Here is a 17438-nt window from a genome sequence, read left to right as displayed (position 1 = left end):
GAAAGTCATCCTGTGAACCATCCCGTTTACCTTTATACATACAGGTGTGACATTGTTTCAGTTTCTACAAATCCAAGGCCCTTCGGTGCCGCTCGCGCTGTTAGCCTGAGCCGCTGATTGGAGTTATTGAACAAACGCTGTTGGTGTAGGTGAGCCATTAAAGATGCCGTCAGGCTTTCATTGCCAAGCTGTGTTTACTTCATTCTCTCATCTGTAACGTTTCTCCTCTCTCTCCTTCCTTTCTGTCCTTTTCATTTCATCTTCCTCCCCCTTTCCCCATCATCTCCTCGGCTTCTCTCCAGCGTTTCCCTTTTGTCTCCTTTGCATTTCCCTCACTTCTCTTTTGTCCCATTTTGTCTCTGTGTCGAGCAGCTGGGAGTCTGCTTGGTATTCTCAGTAACCAAACTAACAGCAGGAGATGCTCTAAAGTTTTTCTGAGCAAAGTGCCAAACACGTCTGCTCTGTTACTTTGAGATTTGGGGATGAAGGGCAGGAATATGAAGTGGTAATCTTTGGAAAGCAACTTTGTTTTCTGCTGAGCACTCGAGTCTGCGGGGGTCTGCAGTCTGGGACATTTTGGGACATCTCCTGATGATGATGACGATGATGATGATGATGATGATTAGTGTGTTGGTATCACCGTTCGGAGGTTTTAGGCACAGGCTGGCTTTACAGGTTTCCACTCGACTACAAAAGGATGATTTTCTACCTGTTTTCATGACTTTAACTCCTGAGTAAAGATTCTGAATTCTCTGCTCTCAGCTGAATGCAGTTTGATTTAATTAGCAGATAATAGGACACGTTCTGATTTCTTCGAATAATGAGCTAAATAACACTGAATGATGAATAAGCCAGTTTTATTATGTCTTGCCGAATTTTTTGAGTTATCTTACGTTTTTAAGATCCAGTTCATATGGAGGTGAGTGAGTTTGAGCTTCTGGGAACAACTTTAAATCCATAGCTCAGATTCAAAGATCACGAAACGAGGATTTCAAAGGCGGCTCAGATCAATCTGAACTGTTTTAAGCTAATTAAAAAGCACAAAGGCAGCCCTGTTGAGTTTGTGTTCTTTGATATTTTCTCATTTTTCATATTGTATGACAGTATGGGCCCAAGCATCTGCTGAAGGCTTCATCCAGCGAGGCTCAGAAACCCGGGATCAGGAGCCCGTTTGATGGCAGCACTGTCACATCTGACAGTGTGGACTACTTTAGCTGTCATCAATCAGCTTTCAAATCAATAAACGTGATGTCACGGCGGCTGTGATGATGTCACGGCGGCTGTGATGATGTCACGGCGGCTGTGATGATGTCACAGCAGCTGTGATGTTGTCACAGCAGCTGTGATGTTGTCACAGGGGCTGTAAAATGTCAGCCATGTTTAGGGGTAAAGGTCAAAGTTCAGGCTAAAAGTAAATAAGAGCTGCAACTCTTTGACTCATTATATGATACATTTATACTCTTATTATGTGTAAGCAAATTTAATTAATATGTACTCTGTAGTGTATTTCACTGTGTGTCTCTATATGAGTGAATACAGTTAAATATGATGTAAGGACACAAGAAAATAATTATTGCATCATATTGATTTTTATTTTTTTATATTTTTAGTGTCCCATTTTATGGCTTTTTACTTATTATTTTATTTTTTCTAATGAGTTGAGCTCTTTCTTGTAAAATTTTAACCTTAATGAACTTTTTTATTATAATTAATAATAAAAAAAAAATTTTATTTTTGAATTAGTGATCAAATTCAAGTTTCAACTTTTAAAAATTTATCAGTGATTACTGTAAAAACGCAGAGCTCATCCAGAGCTACAACAGATTTTTATGTATTTTACAGACTTTTAGTTTTTACAGTAATTATTATTATTGATTATTATAATTATTATTATTGATATTTAATATTAATAATAATTATATGATAATATTATAATTAATAATAAATATGAGGTGTGAGGGCGGTGTTTTGTAAATGACTATATCTGTGATGCTCTGATGAATGAATTCCTGGTATGTGGGAGCGACGCCGTGCATGTGCTCATAACCAGATGTGTGTTCAGAGCGGTGACCTCTGACATGACAGATTAAATGTCACCAAGTCACTGCTAAGGTTACGTAAGAGGCACGTTTTCCTCTCTCCTCACCGACTTCCTGTTTGTTAAATAACTAAAGTCTGAAGCAGCTGCTGCACGTGATTAAAAATCCTCCTGACGGCCACTTTTGCTCGGGATGGAACCTGAAATCACAAAATAAGTATTTCAAGGTTGAGACGTAGCTCGAGATTACAGCGCGGAGAGATGGAGGAGCTAATCTTTAAGGTTGCCCTTGAATTGTTTTAATCTTGGCCGTAGAGAAGGAAGGAGGATTATTCTGCTCAGGAAGTCATTAGACATGTTTCTGGATCAGTCGCCTGCCTCTAAGTGTAAAACGGTGGCCTGAGGATGCCGAGCTGTCCTCACAAACACCTGCTGAGTGTTTAATATGCAGATCGTTAAAGCTTTTGAAACCCACTTTCAGGCCTGTGTTCAGTGTTGGCATTTTGTCTTCAGTGTAGTAAAGTTCTGACTCCATCCCGGTGGGTGAGGATTTTTCATCCCTCGTTTCCAGCGAGCTGCTCTTGCTGATAATAGATGACGTTGCAGTAAATCAAATGTAAGAGCAGGAGCGGCCTGGGTAGTGTTTGCCTGGGACATTTTAGGTGAAAGCATGAAGTAAGTGATGAATTTCTGAGCTGATTGTTTGAGTGCGAAACCATCAGTAACCAGAGCTCTTCCTCTGCTTCCTGTCCTCAGTCTACCCCGCGGACCCGGACTATTACGGCCGTCCAGCGGTCCAGGATTTCCCTCAGTTTGACATCGTAGAAGACACCTACTCCACCTCCACCATGGACTCCCGCAGGAACTCTCGGTTTGGTGGCTTCCCATTCCCGCTGGACCGCTGCGACCGCCGTGCACCCCTGCCGCCGTGCTACAGCAACCAGAACCTGGATGACTTCCTGGGTCCGGATGGTCTTCCTCTTCCGAGCTCTCAGTGCCCCAACGAGTACACCGCCATCAGCTACTACCCCACCCAGCACACCCGCAGCCTCGACAACGTCACGGGCTATAAGAGACTCAGCATGCGCCTCAGCGTTGCCATGCCCTCATACGCTGAGCAGGCCAGCCCGCCGCCGGTGCCGAACCTGAACCAGGCCCAGCCTCAAACCCGACCGGCAGGACAGAACCCACGCAGTTGCGACGGCTCCAGCATGGTGGAGAGCGACTACGGGAGCTGCGAGGAGGTGATGTTTTAAGATAGTGACGTGTGGGCAGGGTCCTCACATGGTGATCAGAAGAGATCAGATCTCTTCGTCGCTCTGTGGGAGATGATCGCAGCATGTGAAATGATTCTTCACACACCTCTGATTTGTTAGACTCTTTAAAGTGTTGCAGTCTTGCTGCACCAGATTAGATGGAGCATCTCAGGACTGCTCGCTCACCTCCGCAGAACAAGTTCAGCACAAGTTCATCTTCTGTTGTGGGGACGCTACCCAGGGTGCTCGCTGTCTCGACAGGGCTGTGAAATCATGGACAGTATTACCCAGTGGGCTGTGCACTGCTCAGACTTTTGAAAGCTTCATCACGGGAAAGTCTGCCTCTCTGCACTCTGAACACACCTCCCACATTTCACTGTTCACACACACTCGGAGCTGTGCTGAACACTGTGCACATCCTGCTGGGTGTGTGCGCTCATATCCGCTCCTAAAAGCGCAGAAACAGGTTTATGGTGTGTCTAAGGATTTCAAATCTCAGCGTATTAAAGCACATTTCATGCAGGAGAAAGGTGTCGTGTTTGTTGTTAGCATTCAGAGGGCTGGATCCTCGTTAGAAACATGAAAGCGATAAAAAAGTGACGTTATTGTGAAGTGGACTTTGTATTTTTAGCTGTAAGAACTCTGTAAACGTCTATTTGTGGATTGTAATGAGTGAATTTGATGACAGTATTTTCCGTGTTTGTGTATCGCTGCCCTGCGTAATAAAGGGAACTCTTAAAGTGCAGCAGGATCGTCCATGCAGCCATTTTAAATGGATCGAATGAGCAGAGAAGCTCAGTGTGCAGGATGCAGCGTTTTTATAAGTGACTGTTAGAAAGTGAAGAGTCGATGTTTAGTCTTGTTTTGTCAAGTCAACTGTTTGACCTTTTTTTTTTTTTCCCCAAAGAACTGAGCAGAGACGACGTGTTTCTAATAACACATAGATCTGGTCATTTCATTGTTGAACTCCCTCCTGCCAAATTACGTCTGCAGCAGGTTATGATCTGAACTGCAGGAAATTACAGATGAATATTTGGATGTGAGCAGCTTCAGTTGAAAGCTGAAATGTGTTCATTGTGACTCACAGACTGTTTTTTTCAGTGTTTCTGCTTATTTTTCTGGATCCACTCTGTGGTAGCCGTGGCACTTTGTGAAGATAAAACTCTCAGGATTCACATTGTCCTCCCGCTACCTGCTGGTGCACCGACCAAATGTGCTGCAGTGCTTTGAGCCCCCAAACTCCTCAGTGGTCATCCTCAGCCTCTCCAGCTTTTATCAGCTCTGTGCAGTGTGTCTGTAAGCTCAGGTTTCAAAAACTCGCAGTGTACCTACAGCCCACAGGGAGCTCACGGTGTCCCGGAGACCAAATATTTGAACGCCTCCGAAAAGGCAAGCTTACTTTGTTGCGACAGCTAGAAGAAGATCCTCACAGATCATTTTATTGGAGCTGAAAGAATCTCGATCGTTTGTTTGATTTCAGGGATGGAAGGACAGAATGGAGCAGGTTAAACGATGTCCAAGCCTGACGTTTTTTCAACGAGCTCCTCCAGGCGGTTTGTGAAATCGAGGACAGAAATCAGATCTGGGACACTGAGTTGATCTGGCTGCTGTTTGGTCAGTTCGTGTTTCTGCAAACGACGAAGCGCCGGCTAAATATGAGCGCTGTGTTTACTGCTGCCTCCAAAACGTGCCAAGGCTGCAAATGTAAAAATCAAAACCTACATAAGCGACGTATGTGGCGAGCTCTCTGCGGCTGGGGAGATAAACAGGGCACGAGGGCAGCACATGTACTGGAACACGGCATTTGCAGTAACATGAAGGCGCTAGCAGACGGTGATTCGGGCAGGGCTGGTTCTTAATGTCCTGACTGTCCAATCTATCCCATCTGGCACCACGATGTGCCAAATCAAAGCACGCACACTCCACATATGATTACATATTAGTCCTGCTGAGCTTTGGCTTTTGGAAGAATTCGGGTTGAAACAGAGACATGGCTACCACAGTGTGATTGTCTCATACTTTTGTTTATGTTATGCACAAAGACCAGGGGCGACCTGAGGGCCAGTCGTGTCTAAGGCTGAGGATGTGTGTGTAGATGTGTCCTTCTCTCACTGGTGGTTCCACTGTGAGCTCTTTCCCTTTGTTTCGAGTCCTTTGTACAAAAGAGATCCCATAATCTGCTCATGTCGTGCTGTACAGTCTGTGCCTGTGTGTTGCTGTGCTGAATATGAATCACTTGAATGTATTGACATGTGTTGTTTGTATTCATTTCATCCATAAAGTTTATTTTTGTACCAATGTGGGCGTCCCCATGTTTTGCCCTGATGTTTTTCTCTGAGAGATTTTATTAAGATGCTTTCTGTCCATTTGTTTTCCAATACTGTAAAGAGAATATGAATAAAGATATTATCTTCTGTAAACACCGACCATATCACGCTCTGTTCCAGTCAGAACAGGCCAATTGGAAAATCTGAGCCCTCGACAGACAGGATCAGTGTTATCACAGGAATTTGATCTTCACATCTGGAATGCAACACGATGATAAACTTTTACTGTTAAAACTACTAAAATCTCCCCATTCCTGCCCCTCACATACTTGCATGCAGTATATGAAACAAAACTGAACTCTTTAACAGGGCAAGTGGTGTCCCCCAGAGGTCTGTTTTAGGACCTTTAACCTGTAGTCAACTTATCAGTTCAATTATATTTTGTTTAAATAGCAGCGAATTGCAACAACAGTTGTCTCAAGTGACTTTATAATGACTTTATAATGTAGGGTAAAGTCTCAATAATATCCTGATGCATGCTCAATCATCCAGGTAACTAAATCCCAAAAGGTTGATTCTGTTCATCTGGACGTTTTCAGTGGGAGAAACGTTTCGTCACTCATCCAGGTGACTTCTTCAGTCTCGGCTGACTGCAGGTTTCCCCAACCTTATAAACCATACATTTGCACAATGACTGAAACTAGCACCACTGAATGAACAATGGGCTGTGAGGTCAGTTCCTTGATCATTAATATGCAAATTGTCATGACCATTGATCAAAGACCAACGCTGAGGAACGCTGGTTTGAGCGGGGAGTCAAGATCATTTACGTGAAAAGGGAAAGACTCTGAATCAAGGAGGGGGCCTAAGGGTACATCTGTCACCATCTTATAATGCTGTGATTGCAGCCATTCCCCAACTCTCTGTGAATGGTACTCATGGCCATAAAGATCAAAAATGTGACGTCATTTCCGGGGTAAAACCGCAAAGGATTGTAGGTACAAGTGGCAAGTGTTACTAGCGTGCACGGGCTATTACAAGACAGCAGTCACACAGAGATAAACAGAGACACAAAGAATGGCAAGAAGCTGTTGTATTATTAACTGCCATAGCCGGTCGCATGACAGCCACGGGAAGCCGATGGGTAACAAGATCGGTTTTTATCGGATTCCTTCGTGGAAGAAAAATTATTCAAGTCATGTTTCCGAAGTCACGAAGAGGCGACAGATGGATTGCAGCTATTCGAAGACCAAATATAACGTCCCAGAACACTCCAGCTCACATGTTAGTCTGCTCCAAGCATTTCCACAAAGGTAAGTCTTCTGTTGTAGTTATTACGTAATTTATCATAACATAATTGTTGATGTAGGTTACAAATAAGTCTTATATTGATTTAAACTGAATTCGTATCGCTATGCTGCTTTGTTTACTGTGGCTTTGCGGGCTAATGTTTGTTGTGTTTTGTAGGCAAACCAGCCTACAACCAGACTGGAATGCGATCCAGACTGGGCACCTCTATCAACCTGGGTCATACTGAGTTTAAAGCTGCTACCACAGCGAGATTTGATCGGTTAAGAGAGAGCGATCAAAACAGCCATGAAAAGTTCTGCATATATGTGCCCAAGGGTTGTATTGAAGCAATCAAGTGATGAATAAATGTTTTCCAGTTTGTTTTTTTTAAAATTTTTTTTTTTTTTTTGCAGTGTTGATTTGTTTTTCACCAAAGCAGCTAATAAAGCATAATGGAATACAATTTTGCCTCTTTCTTGTAAGATTCTATAATATAATGAAACAATAATGCCAGTTATAAATAAAGACAATAAAATGAATGAATTATGAAACACTTATTTTATTTCTATTGGATCTGAAAATGTTGTGTAATACTACAACCTGAAAAGACAAATAGATTGCGTTGGCCTGTACAGGAGATAAATAAAAAAAATTTTAACAACAGCTGTAAAATGAAATAGTCCAAATCAGAAAATAGACACACCAAAGTAAACTTCTTGCAGGGATCTGAAGTTACTAAACATTTTGTGAGTGTATGCACTCACACTTAGGACAATGTAATTCTAAATATGAGCGTGATGAAAATTGGGCAGCACGCTAACGTCTTTAGTCCACTCTGTATGCTCGTATGGGTCTAACCCTTTCACTCCTTTGATTTTTTCCTCGTACCTTTTTCTTTGGCCTTTTCGTCAAGTCTGTCTTTGTACGGACCTGCCGTGTTCTCCTTCGTTTTGTACATAACTGTTTTTGGGGCAAATAAAATGCAAGTAGGGATTAAAACTGCAGAATTAATGATTACCGGTGGTGGAAATGCTAGCGCTTAATGCAGTGTTTTGATTTTGCTGTCACTCGTACCTACAATGCAATGTGCGAAAGTCACATGGTCTGTCGATCTCTATTGATCAACGGGCTTTGATCAGTGCGAAAAGCTAACTGTCTCTCAGCAGTTTGTGAAATACCTGTTCAGTTCAGCTCGAGCCAAAATGGCTCAAGCTGGGCATACACTGTGCAATCTTTGGCCCATTTTAAGACAATTTTTCAGTCATGTGACCATTTTGGGGATCGGCCTGAGTTTCGCCTTTATTGTGTGTCGTGCATTGTGTAGTATACATGGGGTAATGAGAAGCGATTAACACCTCACGACCAGCTCCCGATCAGCAATCGTGTGGTCACAAGAAAATCAAACCTGTTTGAAATCCTGGTCGCCCCTCGTGAGGCTATCGCACTGTTGAAGCAGTGCCACGAGCCGATTTAACGCAACCTCTCACACTGCGCATGCGCAAACACAGAAATGGATGTGACAAAGATGGAGTAGCATGGCAGTGCAGCACATGATCTGGACACAAGCGATGAAGGCCCAACTTGTAGAACTTTGGCAAGCTCATCCAAGCCTTTTCGATGGGGCCTCATAAAATTATCACGAATGCAACAACCGTGAAAAGAGTTGGATGACATTTGTAAATGACCACCGCAGACCTGACGGCATGAACATGCTTCTAAGCATCACTTTATTGCACACACTATTTACACTTTTCTCATGGATGCTGTGCACACTCGGCTGCAGTTCTCCCGCTGCCAGCCGCACACATCACCAACAACAACAACATGATAAGACTCAGCTCAGCCTTTTAACCCGGCAAGCCATGATTACGGATGCCCTGCAGGTGCATACACCTACCCTGCCGACCACACCCCACCACATAATTGCTGCTCGATTGCAGCTGCCTGGTCAATGTTTTTCATTAGCAGTTTAGCAAAGTGTGTCTGTGTGTCTGTGTGAGTGAAAGACAGAGTGCGAGTGCGAGAGACAGATTTTGTGTTATAAGCTTTTGTAACACTTCATGTTACTATTTCATGTTATTATGGACGCACAGTGTGAGCATTCAGGTCGCATCAGAGCATCAGGCCATATAAGTCTGAGACTATGCATCGTGACCTACGAACTTCTAACCCCTGCGATTCAGTCGTACAGTTTGAGTAGGAGCTGAATAACGTGACTAAAAAAATCGCACTGTAGGCCCAGCTTTAGATAAACAAGATCACTGCACAGGAAGCAGAACTGTCAGTTTCTCTAGGTGGGCCCACAACAGAGCCAGGGAAGGGAGGAGTGGTCCTAGATGATGGCTGACACGGCGGCTATCCAGCGGGAGCAGGTGGCGGAGGTGCGTCGCCAGCAGCAAGAGCTGCGGGACCAGACCGAGCGCCTCCTGAAAAGGATTGGGGATCTGGCGGCGCTGCTCTGGGCCTGGGTGCCACCCCCACAGGGGTGTCCCGACGGTGGTGAAGCAGTGGAGGAGCTGCGTGAGGCACCTCAGCAGCCGGAGGTGGTAGACGAGGGGCGCAGCAGTCCGCGCCGGCTGGAGGAGGGGAGCAGCCGGGTGAAGGGCTGCACCTGCCAGGAGCGGTGGAGCCGCTGCAGGAAGGGCTGCACCAGCTGGGAGCGGTGGAGGAGGCACTCCAGCTGGAGGTGGACGAGGCGCGAAGGGTCCATGCCTGCTGGGTGAGGAGCCGCTGCATGAGGGGCTGCTCCAGCCGGGAGCAGTAGGGAGCTGCTCCAGTCAGAGGGAGGAGGTGCAGGAGGGTCCTGTCCAGCCAGGAGCAGTGGAGCAGCTGCTCCAGCCAGAGATGATGGAGGGCCGCGCGGGGAGACGGAGGTCCCCGTGTCAGGGGACCTGCGCAACCTGGGGCCGAGAGCGAGACGCGAGCTGTCCCGGAACAACGGACGCTGGTCCAGCCGGCAGTGAGCAGGTGTTCATCCAATCATATTCCTCATGGAGGCGTCACACACCAAAGAAGAAAATGCAACAGGGCTCGCTTTGTGAAGAATCAGAGCAGTTTCCCGGAATGAAAAGTGCATTCATCTAGATTGTTAGTGGAGCGTGTTTAAAGACGTGAAATGCTGCAAAAACAAGTGGAAGCTCCAATATTGTGATCCCCCACAGACTCAGTCATGTTCCTGAGCTGATTAAAGTCACATATTGAAGAGCAAACGAGATACGAACACCTTCGTCTGCAGTCTGACAGTGTGATGGGACGACAGCATGTGAGAGATAAATGCAGGACAGCGTGTGCATGTTTTTAAACTCCCCTTTTAAAAGAAATGCTCTTCTCTGGCCGAGTCCTGACATTACCTGATAAGGTGTGTCTGTTTTGGGTGAACCTGCTTTCAGCTGCTTTCACTTCAAGTTAGTGACTCCTGTTTTCTGAAGCTACAGCTGAAACTTCAGCTGATATTGTGTGCACTCATTATCCATCCTTCTCTCTGTCCGTCTGCCAATCCATCCATCTGTCCGTCCATCCATCCATCTGTCCGTCCATCCATCCATCCATCCATCCATCTATCTGTTAATCAGTCCCTGTTAATCTGTCCATCTGCCCATCCACACATCCATCCATCCATCATTCAATCAGTCCGTCCGTCCATACATCCATCTGTTAATAAGTCCATCCACCCGTCAATCAGTCCATCTGTCCATCCATCATTCAGTCCATCCATCCCTTCAGACTCGGGGCAGACTGCACATATCACAGCAGTTGCAGTCTGTGGAAGGTTTTATTTCAGTGGTTAATTCTTTCAATCTACAAATAGTAATTTTACATTTAGACTCCAAACATCAAGCTGCTCCGTCTGCAGTGCAGCAGAGGCCTTCCCACCAGCTGTTTGACTCCCTCAGTTTCCTGATTATGTCATCATCCTGACAGCCTGACATGATCTGACTGATTACAGTGATGATGTTTCAGCACTAAATCACACAGACCCTGAAGCACTTGCTGATGACTAAGCATCTCCTCAGCCAACAATTTGCCCTGCTTCCTTAGCATAATGAGTGTGATATACTATTTCATATAAGAATATGACTCTCATTACTCCTGGTGATGAAGGTCACACCCTTCCTGCACAGGACACTGCAGGAAACCTGGGAATAAGCTGATTGTTCCTGAACAGTGCAAAAATGTGAGAGGAGGTGAAAATGCTGAAAATCTGCTGGTTAAAATTTTATATTTGCTCTTGTAGTAAGACATAACTGGTGGACACACAGTGGCTTGCAAAAGTATTCGGTGAACTTTTCCACATTTTGTCACATTACAGCCACAAACATGAATCAATTTTAATGGAATTCCACGTGAAAGACCAATACAAAGTGGTGTACACGTGAGAAGTGGAACGAAAATCATACATGATTCCAAACATTCTTTACAAATAAATAACTGAAAAGTTTCCAAACTAAGTTATTTTTCTTTTCTGTTTTAACTGACGAGAATTCTCCTACAGCAACATGGAACACATCTTCCTAACTTATGTATTTTGGCTGACACTTTTCACAGTAATGAAATAATACTTTGAGTATTGTATAGCTTTCAGTGGTTAACTGAAATACAAATACTGACACAATAACCATCATGCAATATGGCGGGACAATAGCGAAAGCTAGCTTACACAGCAAAATAAACAGTGCATGGTGGTTAACTGAAATACAAATACTGACACAATAACCATCATGCAATATGGCGGGACAATAGCGAAAGCTAGCTTACACAGCAAAATAAACAGTGCACAGTTCACCTTTTACAATGAACAACGATGACGGACTAAAAGTAACACAAGTTTCTGAGTTTGTAGAGTTTTGTGCATTCTAATTACCTTAACCAGGAGAAATAGTGAGGAGGGGTAAATGAACATACTGACATGCGGCTTTCGCTTTCACTCGTCTGCATTGAATCCCCCTACTGGAGACCTAAGGTATTACCAATGGATCAACACCTAAAAACCTCAATGAACTGAAGTAATGTAAAGAAGAGTGAGTTCCTCCACAGTGATGCGACAGACTGCAAACATCACTGAACTTATCATGGGGTGGACTCTTCACTGCCGAGAGTGAGGTACAAACTCTCTGTCACATGACTGTAGGAGCATGTGTGTAAACAAAATCATATACACTATACTGCCAAAAGTATTTTATTATTTTATTTATGTATTATATTATAATAAAAGTATTTGCTTGTCTGCCTTCACACACAGTCTTTATGGCCCATGCTTTGTTCACTGGTGTGAAGTCATGTTGGAACAGGAAGGGGCCATCACTCACACACAGGAAGTGTGCAGTGCTACTTCCTGCCTTTAGACCTCAGCTGTGAAGCTGCCTGTGCTGTCAGATGGATGTTAGACAGATGAGAAGGTCACAGAGAGGAGAAACAACACTGCAGGTTCCCGTGTTTGGAGTCTGCGCTGCAGGGCCTGTCATTATAAAAATACAGATTAGATCAGTCCAGCCTCTGATCTAAGAGGCAACATACATGGCAACAGTTTCAGGACACGTGCAGACGAGGGAAAATGGATACAAAGGATGGTGAAGATGGAGCTGCAAGGCAGGAGGAAAAGAGAAAAACCTCAGAGAAGATTCATGGATGCAGTGAAGGAGGACATGCAGAGGATGCTGGGATAGGATGAATGGAGACAGATGACCTGCTGTGGAGACGTGATGAGGGCAACCTGCTGAAGTTCAGTCTGAAACTGAAAAAACATCCAGTGGAGACCGCTGTGCCTCAATAACCACTTGTTACAGCAACAGAAGACCACGTCGGTGTCACTGCTGTCAGTAGGAACAGGAAACTGAGGCTACGGCTCACACACTCTCAAACCTGGACAACAGAAGCTGGAGAAACGTTTCCTGATCTGATGAATCTTGATTTCTGCTGCAACATTTAGATGGTCGAGTCGGAGCCTGAAATCATGGATCCATCCTGCCTTGACTGTGCAGGATGTGTAGATGTGGTAAAATGGGCTCCAGCAGTCCATCGCTGTAGATCCATTGTTGGAGAAATCTCTGTGTCAGACGCATCCTCATTATCAGTTCAGGCTAAAATTAACGGCACGGCTGCTGCAGCAGGAAATAAGCATCCGTTTACGGTGAATCACTGCAAACAGGGCAAAGGTGTAAACCCCAGCAGAGCATGCCTGCCATAGTCTGCACACACACAGACACACACACACACACATAAATACACACTCTAGTCAAACCATATTAGACGGTGGCCTGCTGGATTTTAGAATCAAGGATCAAACATATAGGGAGTTCATATTTATGTTCACAGGAGTGTGTGTGTGTGTGTGTGTGTGTGTGTGTGTGTGTGTGAGTGTGTGTGTGTGTGTTGTGTTTGGAAAGACATCAAACATCTTCAATTATTTCAGCACCTTGGGTGTCGTTCTCATTATCTACTTAGAACGACCAGTGTGAGAGGGTGTGTGTCTGTGTGTGTCTGTGTGTGTGAGGGTGTGTGTGTCGTGTGTGTGTGTTTTTATGAGCAGTGAGTTGAACAGCTGAGGAGTAACACAAACGTCCCGAAGATCCACCCACCTGTGCTGCTTTATGGAGCACGTGATGCAGAAAAACATTGATGCCAATGAAGAAGTCAGCGCTGGAGTCAGCAGACTTTCACTGAAACGTCTCCACTCAGACCTCTGACTTTAGAGATGGACCCCAAAATGACTCCAGTCAGAAGTCTCCACTCAGTTGTGAGCAAAGATGCAACCCTGCACAACTCACGTATAGTAAGCCACAGAAGTAACTTTAAACAGAGCACTATTACTAAATGTTTGTGGAACTGCTTCATTAATCGTTCATTGCTGTTAGTACAGAAAATAATGATTGTCTTAATCTTCCACCACCTGAGGCTTTATGGAGCTTTACAGTACGTTTCAGCCCTTTGTTTACTTGGTGCTGTAATTTTCAACCACAGCAGGGAACCGTTCTGCGAGAAAAGACTCGGAAAGCCCACATCAGAATGTAGAGAATAAACCATTTGAGAGCTACACATTTCATTTTCAGCCTAAACCAATGACATGCATTTATCAGGTGGACACAAATCTGATCAATGCCAGAAAGATCATTGTGTATTTAAAAGAGGCTTTACGACGGCTGCTGCAGGTTTGATACAGAGATGAAGAGTTGGGACTGAGAAAGAGCAAATGGTACTCACAAATACAGCGATTACCTGCTGATGCCAGGGGGGGAGGATTCATACCTCAGTTCAGGCAACCTTTTCCAATCCAGATGGTGACAGGGCAGGTCAGTGAGTGACCTCCTCTATGGTGCCGGATTAAAGAGCCTCTCGGATGAGCGCTTACGACTGACACAGCATCTCTAAAACCTAAACTCAAGTCGAACATTTTTAAATAATAAAAAGTAAAGTGTCACCATCCACCTGCCAGTCAAAGAGGCCATACCCCTAATAATGCAAACTTTAAGCCTTAATATAATGAATGATATTGGGAGACCAGAGCAGTTTTTATATAAGGCTGTGAACATGCTCACTCCTGAGAGTCTATAGGACTGGTTCAGTGCTGCCTCTGCTGGAGGTTTGGGTGCTTCAGGCTTCAGGCTTCAGCCGTGGCTGCTGATGCTTGTTTGCAGCTAAATATTTGCTTTCATCCAGCAGATGAAACCAGTTCTGTATGATCTGTATGAGCTGTTTTTCTGACCTGAGTGGACATTCATGAGAAATTTCTCTGCTCTGCAGGCACTCAGAGTGACTCAGCAGATTAATTTTTTTCATTCTCTGACCTGAGAGTGGACTTTACAATCGGCCCAGACATTTGTTGCTTTTTCCCCCGCCTGCTGGTCATCATGCATAAATTCCTTATTTCCAGGTGTGCCTCTGTGCTTCTTCTTGATTGAATTTGGCAAGTGGATGCCCCGGGGTCTGAATAAACATGCCCTGAAATCACTGACAGGTATTTGTCTGTGATAAACTGATGCATAGAAAATGTAAATAAGAACCGGTCGCTGTTTCTATATTTTGTCTGTGTTTTTCTTGACATATGAGGCCTTCTGTGCCTCGTACAGCAGAGCAACTCTCGCTCATCAATAATAATGTACAGTATAAAGCATGCTTCAGCTATCATCTAAAAGACGCAGGTGTATTTGCATACACGCCGTGTGTGTGTGTGCGTTTGTGCATCAAAAGCACTGAATCACATTATTCACAGTGGAGACTCGGGCACCAATAAAGTGCATGTGAGATGAGGCAGCCGAGTATTTGGCCTGCTTGGATGAAAATCCAAAGACTTAGCGAACGTTACATTTGATGTGGAAATTAAAGATTCAGATTCTCAGCGCGCCGTCTTGTCTTCGCACACCTCAGCCTCCACCTTCTTCTTCCTCTGCTCCTGTTTTGGGGGAAGGCGCGTGATCTAGATCTGTCTCCTCGTTCAGTCCGTAGGTCTCAGTTACTGTACTTCATTCAAAAACAGGTGAGCTTCTATTTTTGCTCCTGGTCCTTTATATTCAGTCTGCACAAAGGAAGAGCTGCTCAGTAAGAAGAAATAAGAAGTGCCATCACATCTTTCCAGGGTAACACATTCATAACAATATGCAAACAACTACAAATATAACCTTGGAACAAAATATCCTCCTACAATCAGTTCGTTCAGACTCATGTCTGATTGACCGTTTCAAGTCAAAAGGCTTTCTTGTGTCAGGAATGTGGCTCTATGATAAATCACACTGCACGTATCACACGGTAGGCCCATGTTTCCAGGGGTTCTTGTATTCAGAGCAGTCTCTTTGAGCCGCACCTCACTAACATTAGGAACAAAGGCCAGCAGCTCAGACTGAATGTGCATGTGTTCATGTGGTGATGCAGAAACTGTAAAAATGTTGTTCAGCTCGATTTTAATCTGCTGCTGAGTCTCTTTATCACTGCTGGAAACTCAATACTAAAATTACTATTGAATTAAGATATTCATTTGCATCAATATTGACACTTTGTTTCTTTGTTTCCTCCAGCTGGCACAGCGTCACACAGACACACAGCTCCCCCCCCCCCCTCACTAACAGCTGAAGTCGTTAACGTTCATCACACAGAACAACATTTTAGGAGGAAGCAAAGCTCCTTTTTCAATGACACTGAAGTATCAAACAGTTACGTAAATGCTAAGCTGGCCAGTGCACATGTTAGCATTAGCCGTTTGACTATTAGTTACCCAACAGTTAGCAGTTACAGAAGACAGTCCAGAGCTTGGAGAACTAATCAGAGCAAATAAACAGTGAAACAATGATAAATCCCTCAACCTCTACAATAATTATATCACTCATAACATCTCTGACTGGAGCAGGGGATGCTTACAGGGAGCATTTTGTTAATGAAGCCACGTACATATTTTTACCTTCATACTGTGAATGCTTTTAGAGGCTGTTGAAGTGCACAGGCGTGGCTCCAGATTCACTGTTTCTTCCCTCAGATCTTCATGAGGATTTCACAAGATATCTACATGAAATCTTTGGGACTGAGAAACATTTAAGCTCTGTTAAAGTTTTTACATCGTCCAGACATGATTCCCTGTGTCTCTGAATTTTTTAATAGTTAACGGGAGGATTTGGTGGAGAGACTGTACAACAAAGAAATCAGCTGATTCTGAGGTGGTCAGGTTGGACTGATTTTAGATGGAGTGACCAGCAGAGGGATGGAACATAGATCTGAGAAATCCAGCTTTCATCCATGTTTGGGTTTAACAGCAGCAGCAGCGGGATGATGTGTGAGCATACCGACCCCTCTAAGGAAGACGAATTATTTTTATCTTGTGAACGCAGGATAATTATGGATGGGAATACATTCTAATCTTCTGCATGAAGATAAAAATATAGAGAATATTTTTGGTACTTCAGAAGCTTAGCAGCAGATAGTTCATCAAAATCAAGAAATGAGGCCTGCAGCTCCATGTTTCACAAACAGCTGTCACCCAAAATCTCCTTTTATGCTCCAAAGTTAAATTTGGAACTCTTTGTTCATTTTGGCGACTGTGACAGCTTACAGGAAGTTACAGGAAGTGAAGCACCGCCATGACACGGAGCTTCACCCACTCCATCATTTCTTTGTGAGATTTCCAACTTATAATGTGGGCATTCTTTGGTAAAGGACTTTTAAAAATCAACCATCACTCAGCACATTTAATGGAGTCATGTTCATCTCCCCTCTGCTAGGAGTTGTGTATTTGTTCCCCTTCTTATTGAGCATATGGAGATATGACAGATACAGCACAAACTATGTGTGTTTAACAGCCGAGCATCCTGGCCTCATTAAACACACCAAACATGTTTTATTACATTACTGACCACCACACTATTTGCCATATCAAGAAAAAATTATGGAATCACCTTTCAAATCCCGGACAGATCTAAATATGCAAACTAAGTCTGTTTGCAGAAGGAAACCTGACAGAGCACACGCTCAGCCAACTTTTCTCAAAATATGAAGCTTACGTGGAGACGGTGTAAGAGGTCAGAGCATCAGGACAGAAACTCCAATCAGTATAGCCTAGAATACAAAATGCAGTAAAAACAAAGGAAACACAGACGGGACGGAGCAGGA

At 44.1% G+C, this 17438-nt stretch overlaps 1 protein-coding gene across 1 annotated transcript in view; it reads left to right on the top strand.

Annotated features, from left to right (window-relative positions):
• Positions 1 to 5714, top strand: part of fat2 (FAT atypical cadherin 2) — a 101374-nt gene extending 95660 nt beyond the window's left edge. Inside the window, exon 29 of the mRNA XM_005453217.4 lies at positions 2795 to 5714. Coding sequence (XP_005453274.1) covers positions 2795 to 3294 — 500 coding nt within the window. The 3' untranslated portion in view covers positions 3295 to 5714. The remainder of the gene's footprint in view (positions 1 to 2794) is intronic.
• The last annotated feature ends 11724 nt before the right edge of the window (positions 5715 to 17438 follow it).

The sequence above is a fragment of the Oreochromis niloticus genome, linkage group LG2 (assembly GCF_001858045.2).
Source record: "Oreochromis niloticus isolate F11D_XX linkage group LG2, O_niloticus_UMD_NMBU, whole genome shotgun sequence".
Classification (NCBI taxonomy): Eukaryota; Metazoa; Chordata; class Actinopteri; order Cichliformes; family Cichlidae; genus Oreochromis; species Oreochromis niloticus.
Note: the sequence above shows the minus strand (reverse complement) of the source record. Positions and strands in the feature narration are given on the sequence as shown.